The sequence below is a fragment of the Perca fluviatilis genome, chromosome 10, assembly GCF_010015445.1.
Source record: "Perca fluviatilis chromosome 10, GENO_Pfluv_1.0, whole genome shotgun sequence".
NCBI classification, from domain to species: domain Eukaryota; kingdom Metazoa; phylum Chordata; class Actinopteri; order Perciformes; family Percidae; genus Perca; species Perca fluviatilis.
In genome coordinates this window covers 31,432,915-31,445,335 of record NC_053121.1, presented here as the reverse complement: position 1 = coordinate 31,445,335, position 12,421 = coordinate 31,432,915, and the positions used below count along the sequence as shown (strand labels likewise).

The following is a 12,421-nucleotide window of genomic DNA, read 5'->3' as shown; positions in this document are numbered from 1 at the left end:
TATACTTAACTGTATGGGAGCAACAGATGTACATGAATCAAGGTCCGTAGCAGCTCTGCAGCCACTGCCAAACTGAGCAGCAAGAAAATGAGAAAAAACGCAATCCCTGCCATTTCTTTTTGTCATAGCGAGAAAAGTTACATATGTAATTTGTGTTAATGTGCACCCCAAATGACAAAATATTAATTTACCTAACCTTTAAGATATTGGTTTCAACCTGTAGGTTTGTGCTCCAGAGGCCCATTACATTATTTTTGGGATTTATTGAATAGGAAAAATACAAATATTCAAATACATATAGGGTGTTTTCCCTAGCTTTGTGGAAGACTTAGGTGGCGTATTTGGCGTGGGGGTTAAGGCATCCTTCCTCAAGAAAATGTTACGTTTTTCAATTTAAAAAAAGTAAGCGATTTCCCCCATACGTTTCTGTCTCTTTGTGGGATTTTGTCTCTTTGTGGGTTTGTCTGTCTTTGTAGTCGTGTTGTCTCTTATTGGTCATTTTTGTTGTCTTTGGGGTTGTTTTGAGTTTCTATGGTCATTTGGCGTCTCTTTGTACTCGCTTTGTATTCCTTTTGTGGTAATTTTGCTTCTCTTTTTCACATCATTTTGGACCATTATTATCACCATATCTGTGTCGAAAACATTTAAAAGTTAGAGCAGATTATAAATAAATAACACTCAAAAAGCTTAAAGATAACTTCAAGCTTTAAACAGTCTGACTACAATCATTAGATCTGAGAAACGTCTTTAAGTTACATTCATTTGGATTAGGTGCTGCCCAAAACGGCCCGGGTGCTGCACCTAAACCTTATAATGGCCGGGAAGATGTTATGCGTCTCATCTTTTCTTTCCTATATGAAAGTAAGAGTATGAGCAGTTTCTGTCTTTCCAATTAGGAACTCTTACAATACCACATTTAGCCTAATTTATCTACATACCGGTAGATTTTTTTTCTGAGATTTTTCACTTATAGCTAGTCATTTTTTGTTAGTCCTTGCCTCTTTTCCTGCACTTGGCGCGCTCTGTCCTCAAACTGTAGACCAATCTTTGTAAATGTGGTGACACTGTAATCTCTCCGTGTGAAGGTGGTGTGACACTGTAATCTTCCCATGCACACATACTCAATGACAAGGTTAGTGAAGAGCTGACCTAGTTATTAGAGAGACCGAGTCAACCCCTGCAGCAAACAGCAGGTTTCCTTTTTTTAGCTAGAAACCAAAACCTACTACTACCTACTTAAAGTAACGCTACTTGTAAAAGCAGTAAAAGGTCATCTTTACCAAGCAGAATACCAACATTCATGTGAAAAATAATCATTGAGAGGCTCCTTAATCAAGGTCATCTCAGCTGCAGATATAAAAGTATGTAGGCCACTGAATCTTTATTGAGATCAGACCATGGAATCTTACTCTCTTATGAACAAAACCAAAGAAAGCTATTGTTTAATGTACTAACTCTGGGATTGCTTTACATTTACAGTGAAGACCTGGGAATGTTATTCAGTCACATAGAAGACTACAGAATGTTTAAGTGTGACATAATATCTTGAAATGTAATTTTGGTATGTAGAAAAGACCAAAGATACTGACTAGTAGAGGTATCTACAGACTGCTGTCATTCTAGTTGTACAAGTTGAACTTTTTGTTTCACAAACATTTATCAGTGGCAGATCTGGAGAAAGAGTTAATCTCGTTGATTATGTTAAACCTCAGTGAGCGAAAATTTTTCTCTTAGAAATTCATAAAAAAAAAAAAAAAAAAAAAAAATTCTTAATTTCCCCTTTTTACGTAGATGTTTAAAAGAATAGTTTGATATTTTGGGAAATACGCTAATTTGCTATTTGAGAAGATTAATACCCCTTCTGTACGGTACATGTGAAGCTTAGCATGAAGACTGGAAATGTGGGAAACGGCTCGCCTGATTCTGTTCAAGGCCCCCTGTAAAATCACATCTTCTCCCTAAATTCCATTTTTTTTCTTCTATGGATTAACAAACTAAATATAACATGTCAATTGGTGAGCTTTTGAGCTGCTGGTAGGCTTTACTTTTAGCAGTCTTCTCTTTGCCATTGAAGTTCGCCACTTAGCTAGTTCTGCTGTTCAGTTTCATTACTCTAATCATAGAATATGGGTTTTGTGGACCTTATGTTTGTACTGTGCTGCTGACTTAAAGGCCTCACACCTGTTCACAAGTGCTAGCGCAGTAGGTAATGGGGCAGTGAATAGCTAAATGTCAGAATATGGGGGAAATCTGTGCCACTTTCTTTTCTGTTTGTCTGTTAATCTGCCTCTCTTTCTGTCCAAGTCTCATGCACCCAACCCCCCAGCAGCAGAAATGAGGCCTACTGTCAGCCTACTCACTGACACACAGCAGTCCATTTCTTTTGTAACACGTCCAGGCTCCCAGACGAGCCAAGAAGCTGACCGAAAACACACACACACCGTCCCAGACACACTACATCTCCACACTTTTTTCCACAGCTGTGTAAATAAATGTAAAATAAACTCTCAGGAAATTTAATCTTGTAATTGTTTTGGCTTCCAAATTAGTGGTCCAAAGGGATCCCCCCCCTTTTTTATGGCCAAATCCCTGCCACTGTCTGTGAGAATAAATGGATTTTAAGTAGGCCTGCTACTAAAAGTCCTGAAATGGCAGGTATTCTGGAGTGGACAATTATTGTACTGTAACCGTTTATATTTGCACTTTATATGTTTGTGTGTTTTCATGTGGGACTTCAAATGCATTAATGAAATGTACTGCTCGCTTACATAAATAAAGGTGAAAGGCCAACTCTTTCTTGCGACTGAACCGTACACATATTTGGAGCATGAACAGGGTTTGTATGCACTTACATGTCTTGCAACAAATAATAACCATTTATATGTGTTCAAATATGTGTACAACAAAATCACACAAGCCTGATGATTTACTGTAGTCATGCAAATACATGAAAACAGGCAGCTTCTCCTCCTCAGAGGGTCTGAGTAACTATTACCCAATAAATCCCCTGTCACAACATATTAGCCTGCCAGAGCCATTTGGTCAGGATGATTGTGGCTTATGTCAAGCTTGTTAGTGTTTAGAGCTGTTAACTAGAGAGGGACTTGATATACAGCCGGCAGCTCTTTGTGCACCTCTCCATACCATTTTCAGGATTTATCGTGAAAGAAAGATGTGAAAGGAGTGTTGATAAAGGTTGTTGGACTTGTTTCTTGGTTGGTGTGTCTAGACTTCAGATTCAGAGATAGACTTGATTTTTTTTTATGTTCTTAAGCCGTGTTGTTGTTATATTTTGCTAACTCACTCCTTTTCTCTCTCTCTGTAGGCTGCGACAGGGAGATGCTTTGGTGACAAGGACTTCAGAGGGGGTTTGGAGAATGGGATTTTGCTATGCGAGTAAGTTATGACTACATTTGAATTTTGATCTGACTGTCCTTAATAATTAAATTGTCCACTAGCTGTCTCTGACTAAGCTTTTACATGTGTTTCTCCTATTCTCTTCCTGAAGAAAATAATGCATTATTACTGTTGTCTGAGTAACTGTGAAATATAGGTTCTTTTAATTTGACTCTGTTTTTATTTTATTTTGAGCTACTGAGATGTTATTGTGTATCATGGTGATTTAAAATGGGTGCAACAGTAAAAAAAAAACTTGAGAGTAGGAGTGCAAGGATCAGAATCATAATGTGCTCACAAATAGGTCAAGTGAGTGCTGACAGATTTTGTTCTTGCATTCTTCTTTATAGTTTTTAAATTTATAGTTTGGTGCGCTGACTTCCTCCACATCTGTTTGTTTTGTAATTATAATGCCCTGACAGTTTATAAAACGTTAAAGGGAAAAACCAAACACTGTTATGTCATCCTAGAATAACTACATATGATTCAGAATTAATATGAAGGACATCAGGTTTTTCTTTCGTAGTTGCCCTGATTTGTTATAACACTGTGGTCCAGTGATCAGAGAGACTGGAGTCCTGTTCAATTGTACTCCAGTGCAACACTGTGACCTCTTGTCGGCCCACTCATAATGAGTCTAGGGGCTAAAATGAGACTGAAAACACACAGACACTTCACATTCCTTTCTGCTAAGTTCAGTTACGCAAGCCCGATGTTTACACCATCTTTATTGTGAATACAGACATCACATCCAATTTAACAGTGTCCCCACTGGTTTTGGAATTTCTGGAATATCACTGAACATCTAGAGGTAGTCCTCACTTTCTAAATGTGTCATTCACAAAATAAGGAAATAGCAATATTTATCTCAGGGGAATGAATTTACTTTAATATGAACAAGCATGGAAATTAACGTCAGTCCCACCCTGATCTGGTTCCAGCTTCTCTAATGTGAAGATTTGCTACTTTTTCTGCTTTATATGATTGTTAAATAATTAAATATATTTCAGTTTTCGACTGTGTCTTAATCATCAACCTTACATCCCCTTGTCGTAAATTACGCAAGTGTTAAGTCAAGTAATGTGCGTAAATGACATTCAATCAGCAGGGGAGAGAGTAGACTGAACTTGAGGCTTGTTTTGAATCTCACTTGCACAAGCGAAACTCCCTCCAGCCTCTTCCTCTTTCTCCTGATACACAAGGTGTCAGGAAATGTGTTTGTCCCTGTACAAACTGTAAGATGATGTATTTATGTCGCTTGGACTCTGTTTGTTTTGATTGTTTCGGTTTTAAAATCCAGGAAAGCACTCTCACTCTTGTAGTCATTCCAACTTCATGTGAATGCAATAACTAATTTGAACAGTGGTAGTTACAAATGGGCCACAGATAACAGTTTAAAAAAATCTGATTTTTATCTTTGATTTATTTCCATCACAGGTGCAATGACAGGTTTTTTTCCCCAAACATTTTGGTAAACAAATAAATCTTTACCGATATAATACGGGGAAAAATCCATTTTAAAAGAGATGATGAAACAGGGAAATCCACTAGGTTAATTTTTATTTTGAGGAGTGGGGGTGTAAACAATAAAAAAAAGCCGACTGCAGCATTATTCTCATTTCAGGCAGTTTTTCAAGAGTGGAAATATTTTCTTCAGTGTTGCCATTGCCCACTCTCCCCACCTACACATTGTATGTAGCACCGACCCTTCTCTAGGGGTTGTTGGAAGTTATTCTGGGAAACATACAGTACAGCAGGATGTCTCTAACTGCAGCTGAAGTAGTTGAGGCAGGCTGAGGGGAAAAAGAGTTCACTAAAAAGGTCAATTACAGCAGTTCATCGCAAAATACCTGCTGGAATGCCATCAACATCACAGGGCCGCTGATATCTTATACTGTAAGAGTATACAAGGGCAGGTTTGTTTTTTTTACAGGAGATAATCATTACAGTGCTTCCTCTGATGAAAACACACACAAAAGATGAAACTGGAGACCGAGAGAGAGAGGGATTGGGGGGGAACTGTGAAACTGTGGCTGGTTCGTAACTGACAAGTTGTCCAAGGTTGCAGGAATATACTGTACATTTCCTTTAAAAAAAAAAAAAAAAAAAAAGGTTTTCCTTCTTGTAATGAGAGATGACAGCAGAAGGACATACCTTTTCACATGTGTAGTTCACTGTGATATGAAGTGTACTGGAAATATTTACCAGCTCCCAGTGGGTGGAAGGAGAAGCACCAATTCTCCACTCTGATTTAGGATCTGTCATTATAAACCTTCCAGACGCCACTCTGGGACCCTCAAAAATGTTTCCTTCTCCCATTTTGTTCCCCCTTATTTCTCTGAAGAGAGACACACACACACACACACACACACACACACAGTTTCACCCACTCTTCATCTCTTTTGCCTGCAGTAATTTCACTCTACATGAGCTGGATTTTAAAGTTAATTTGCGGTGCATCATTTGAAATATTCATCACAACTGGTCATACAATTCTGAGGGCTTGACTCTTGACTCATGCCCTTTTTTAATGTATTTTTTTATTAAAATTCAGCTTGTGATGTCTTCTTCCATGCATTTCTTTTGTTAGGTTGTTGAGCTCTATTAAACCCGGCCTGGTGAAGAAAATCAACAGACTTCCGACACCCATAGCTGGCCTGGTGAGTCCTCTGCCGTCACTCAACCTGACCGCTTTTCCACCAAAACTAAAGCCAGTCCTTTGATCCTCTTTGATATTTTTTTTCTCATGCTATTTCTTACTTTTCCACCCTTATAGCATTTATTATGTCTGTGTCTCTTCCTCCCCTTTCAGTGTCTGTTTCCCTCTCCAGGGATTCTTTAGGCAGTCTAATTCAGTGCTGTCTAATGTTAAAAACTTTCAGTAATCCTTGAATAAAGTACACAACTTCATACATGACATTGCATAGTGGCTGCCTGTACTGTATGGCAGCCTTGCAACTTTAATTCCTGTGCAGCTTTCCAGAGGTTACCAACCTTGTCATATGCCAGGTGCCTCATATGAAGTACATCACCACATAACTTTATTGTTGGTGTATGTCTGTTCAAGTTATATATGATGTTCAGGTTATATATGTTTTGGAGTGGGAAATGATGTCTGTTTGCCAGATCATTTAGTCCTAGTGCTAAATATCCATCCAACCTGCACTGTATTAACTGATTTCCAAGGATGTGAGGAAAACAAATTGGTAATACAGACATACACTGACAATAACTATGTGACATGCATTTCCAGTACCAGGTGTTTTATCAGGGTTTGATTACAGATACCAGCAGCTGAGGGATCTCAGTTTCAGTCCTCGCAGCCAAGGTGTCCATCAGCAGCCGTGTGTGACACTGAGCCCTTAACGGCTCACTTATTGTACAGTTAGGTTGTTTTGCAGTGACACAGATCATTTGTAGACTCCTATTCTGAAAATAAATAAATAAATAAACACTTGATCACAACATAAGTCATCTGCAGGAGCATATGTTCCAATATCATTGGCATTCTCCTTTCCATTGTTTTTCTTTGACTAAATGGAATTAGTTTGATTTACTAAAACCATCAAAAAGTGTCTTTTCATCTGAGCACTAAGACATTTCCTCCCGATCCTAAAACCTACATTGAATAATGCACGTTGTTGTCAGTGCTTTTATTTAAGAATCTTAAGTTTGCCTCCTGCTTTAAATGAGACCCTGTGACGTTCAGTAGACCTGAACACTAATACATTCCAGAGTAGAGTACAGTGCAATACAGTGGAGCCCTTTCATGACCACCTAAGACCTTGATCTGGATGAAGTGACCTTTCAAGACCAGGACCGGCACGTAAACAGAGGCACACTGAAAGTTGATCGCATTGGATCTCACGCTAAATGTACTTCCATCTCTCCGTCCTTCATAACTTAGCTCTTAGTTGCGTTCCTATCTGCTGTCTTGAAGACAGTTCATGTAAAAACATTGTGGGTATTTTGTTGATAATCTTAAGTGAACAGTACGCACCAGGATATAGAACAAGAAGTATAGATCAAGAATAAAACTTTGTATTTAGTATTAATATATTTAGTGTACCAGCACTGATCACTAAATGGTTACTTGGCCACTTACTGAGATTTCTCTCCTCTATTTGTTTTCAAAGCAAATATCTGTTGCTCATCCTGCCTCCCATTTTGGAAATGTGGCATTATCATTTATATCACCACATCTGTATGATTAAAGAAATGAAACATCATTGACAGGTTGTTGTATTTCCCTGTTAACAGACAAAGGACAGACAAAGGAGGTTAAAACATGATGGTGGTATAGAAGTGTAAGGGGAACTGGGTATTATTTGGATCACAGCATGACAGAACAGACCAGGAAGTCTGAATTGGGCTGAAATGGCTTTTCTTATCTCATGGCGTCACTAATGGCTGCCAATGAGCCTTCTCTGGCTTTTTACAAGTTGCGTATAGTTAAACAGCCATATTCTTTACAGGCCTGTTTTTTTCACCATACAATCACTGCTAGAATAACAATAAATTGTCTTGTTAGAGGTTTTTCAACCCAAGAGCTTCTATGCTCACCCCATCCTGGCATCTTGGTAATGTATGTATTGCGTTATTAGCTTTTTGCGTTCTTTTCTTCATCTGGTTGTACCATCCTGCATTATTTAATTTTCTTTATGTCATTTTTCTTTCCCAAATGGACTCTAATCAGATTATCTGCACTGGTTAACAGCCATGTCTTTTAGTGTTTTAAAGGCTTTTTAAGGGCTCAAAGCTGCTGAAAACAAATAAGAAAATTTGATTAGCATTAGCAGTTTCACTTCTAAATTTCACTCGATAATGACATCAAGCATTTGGATACAGTAACGCTAACACTTGTACGTAATAAAATGCAATCTATTCTACAATCGCCATAACAAATGGTACCATTTGGAAAGCTTACCCATATTTTTTGAGTGTGAATGAGGCGCTAATACATTTTTTGATTTTTTTGAATCACATTAATTTAATGTGATTGTTAAACTGTTTGCTAGTTTGTGTCACAAGTTTGTTTGGTATCTCAAATAACAGTTAGTGAAAACAACTGCCCTTATTGGCCCAAGGAGAGGCAATGCAGTTGCAGGACGAAAAACATTACATGACCGTTACTAACTGCCCCAAAGAGGGATGAATCATTCACTGAAGACAACATGTTTACAGTAGAAGTTTGTGGACAGCATACAAAAGTTAAATGAAGAATCACACCTACTGGTTTTCTTCCAGTATGAAGAATATGACCCTCTATACTTTGGAAGTTTCATAATTCTCTCTTTCAGCTTCTTCCTGTGGCTTTAAAGGGATTTTTTTCTCCTCTTGACTGTGATTAAAGAGGTGAGAAACGCATAAACAAGTGGTCTGGTGTTATCTGGACCATCGTAATAAAACACAGGCTACTCCCCCTTCCTCTTCCTGTTTGGGGGCTAATGGATAAATGAGTCTCTGAGGAGGTTTGGCTGTTTTGTAATTAGAGCAGCTACCTCAGTGCTTTGGCAGCTCGGCCTGTATGGCTCAGTGTTCGTCTGAACAGGTTGGTTGTTGCATGCTCTGTTCCCAGCCGTCTCTGGGTCGACTGGTATGCTCATGTTTTACGGTGTGTAAACAGACACGCAGTAGGAATGGCCCTGCAAGTTGAATGGTAGTAATTCACGTTTAAAGATGTGTTATTGCATCAAGTTTAGGGCAACTGAAAAAAAAATTAAAAAATCACCTTCAGACTGTTATGTAAAACCCTTGTAATTCCAGTTTTGGGGATTTTCAGTTTTCATAATAATTTGAGGGATTGTATTTGTCATTAGTATGTTGAGATAATTCAACTACCCTTGGTACAGTGAGAGCTTTTCAAAGCCCTGTCAGTCATACTAAAGAGTAGTAGTACCAGAAAGGCTTATATTTTAGATATAAAGAGGATTTTACCTAAAAATATAAAATTATACAACATAAGTCTGTACTATAGCCTGTCCCAATACTGGATTTAAAAAATAAACACCTTACTGAATCAAATGTTTTTGATAAGGATCTCCTAATTATTTATGTATTTTTAGGAATAGTTACTACGTCATCTGCAAAGCAGGACATTTTGCAGTTGAGAAATTAACAAGTCAGGTCCCTCTGTTAAGAGCAACACTCTTTAAGTCAAACATATCTTTTATCTTGTTACTTATTAAACAACATATTCACAGATACTGATATAACTGCAGTTAGTTAATATTAACTGATCTACTGGTTGAACTCTAGTGAGAATACTTAGAAAAGCAGATTAACCCAAATAGTATTTGTCTATGTATATATAACATCAGTATGTGTTGGGGAATCTTTAAAATCTGAACACATGCATCACAGTTGACTTCTGAATACGCAACCACTTTAAAGTGAGTGCTTAAGGTCCTTGTTTCACAAAATGAATATTAAATGTACAGATCTATATGTAATAAGTATTTATTAAATTAAATGTCCAAATTTATCGTGCAAAGCTTGTCCTTTTGATGTAGGGAGAGTTAGAACAGAATACATTATTGAGCACAGATTCTACATAGATCTAGCCTCTTAATTTTGCTCTCAAAGTGCACCAGATTTAACTTTAAACTGTACAAACTTTTCTTCCAGTGGACCATACCCCAGGACCACCCTAGAGGGGCGGGGGTCCACCGTATCCGTCTCACCTTTTTTACCCCTGACCTGTTTGCATGCCTGTCCTTGGCAGGGAGAGAGAGAAAAATCAGGGACATATCTTATTAACACCCAAGGGGCTTGTTTTCTCATCCTGGGCTACTTTCCTCTGGATTATGTCAAGGTCTAAAATCAGGGTGTCAGCACTGATCCTCTTCCCTGAGAAACGCTGGTGGTCTAATCGTGGTAGTCAGATATTGATTACATGGATGGTTCAAAGGAACCCAGGCACTTTTTTTTCCTCACACACACTCATGCAAATATAGGTACAACACACACACACACACACACACACACACAAAATACCAACCAGCATCATATGCATTGCCAGTGATTTTGGAACTTAGAATATGTGGCTCTCAGACAGTTGTGGTTTACCTTCTGCCAATTTATATAGCTAATCTTTTGTTTAATTGCCAATTCCAAATAATACTTAACTTGAACTCTTAACATATATTTAGATTTGGTTGCAAATTACATTTAGATGGTCCTTGGTGATTTTTCTTCTTCTGTGCACCTTTTGCTCTATTTTATTACTTAATTTTATTACTTGTTAATTTTACCACAATGTGGGTATTTCCACACTTGGTATAACTTTTGCCCAAATTTACGATGACTTTTTTTGGCATTATGTGGACAAGGGCTTTGTGTCGACTTCCCAATCCTTCTACAAACACATTCAGCTGTCAGTCATTTCTTTGCGGTAGACGCCCAGTTTCCTGTGTCGGTGACCTGTAAATCACCACAGAGTTATGCTCCCTTCTTAAGACCAACACACACGTGCGCACACACTCCAAACACACACTAAATTATCCTGTTTGCCATTACGTGGGTTTCTACTAAATGAGCCTGTTAAATTGTATGTTGGCTTTGTTTATTTCAGCTTTTGTTATTTCAATTCCACTCTGTGGGAAATTCCAGCTATAATATAGAGAAACTGTGAGACAAAATTGTTATTAGCTGCTGAAATTGGAGTTGAAATAGCACTTTGATAGCTGATATTTTTGTTGTCAACGCCACCTTTTCACGATGAAATGTTTTTCTTTGGTGGTTCCTTAATGAAACAGCTCCTGGCAGCCTGTCTCTTAGAAAAGATATCTATTTATGCACAACATGTTGTAGGTAGGACTGAGGGCTGCATGACTTTGTCTTTTGCCAAATATTATCAACAGAATTTTTAAACACATGTATGCATGGTGTTAGGGAAGAATGTCTATGCTTCAGAAGAGGCAATGTCTACAGTATTACTAAATATGTAAAAAAAAATTGTGTTCACTCTTACTGTCCAGCTCTGACTGCAGCCCTTGTTTGAAAGGGCTTTGCTATTTAATAATTTATTTATTACTCACTAAGTCAATAATATTTATTGATTTGCTATTTACGGTCTTAAACCTGAACATTGATATTTGCAGAGAATTAAGTCTTTCACTTTACCCTTTCAGCTCTTTTATACACACTGAGTTTCCAGTCAGTTTTTCAAACGTACAAGTGTGATCTGGAAATATATTGATATCAAGTGGTTCATGAGCAAAGTGATTAAGTACTTACTGTATCTCTAACAAAAGAAAATCCTCCACGTAAACTTTACTACAGAAACTCATCCAGTGTGGATATTTGGCTACTATTTGGATCTGTTTACTCCCTGTTACATACTGTCCCCCACCCTAAGGGAGTATCTTATTGTTCCACAAGTGTCTGTAATCTGTAAAATAATCTTAAATAGAGCCCACATGGCTGTTGATATGCAACTGGACTGAAAGATCTTTATTTTGAAGTCAAATATGACCTTGGTGAGAGACCCACATTGGGTGTGTTCTCCCTGGAGTAAAACTGTCAAACGAAGAGATTGCTGTGTCCTCTCTCAAAGTCCGGGTTGTGTGTGGGTGGGTGGATGGAGTTGCCTCACGAGGAGAGCAGAGATGGCGCTGTCCCAAAAACACAGGAAGCTGCAGGGTGGGTTTGAAGGGGGTGTTTTGCTACAAATGGAAAAGGATCGTGAGAACAAGTGTTACCAAGCAGGTTTGTTTGTGTTTGTAGCCATGCATGTCCACTTGCACCAGCTAATGTGTAAATATAAATATGTCTCTTAGTTCTGTTTCTGAACACAAAATGATGTATATTAATTAAGTATATTATATTAAAACAGCATTTTGTCTAAATGTGTGCATGTTGTATGTGGATGTAAGCACATTGTATTTGTGTTTTGTTCTGTGAGAGAGTTAGAGAGAACAATCAGTGTGGAGAGGAAATGGTGACACAGAGAGAGAGAGAGAGAGAGAGAGAGAGAGAGAGAGAGACTTTGGCTATGGCCCCCTGAAGGATAGAGAGGCAAAGA

The 12,421-nt window shown here is 38.1% G+C and overlaps 1 protein-coding gene across 1 annotated transcript in view; it reads left to right on the top strand.

The window, feature by feature from the left end:
• Positions 1 to 12,421, top strand: part of LOC120566557 (LIM and calponin homology domains-containing protein 1-like) — a 65,979-nt gene that overhangs the window by 40,522 nt on the left and 13,036 nt on the right. Inside the window, exons 3-4 of the mRNA XM_039813079.1 lie at positions 3,326 to 3,396; positions 5,987 to 6,056. Coding sequence (XP_039669013.1) covers positions 3,326 to 3,396; positions 5,987 to 6,056 — 141 coding nt within the window. The remainder of the gene's footprint in view (positions 1 to 3,325; positions 3,397 to 5,986; positions 6,057 to 12,421) is intronic.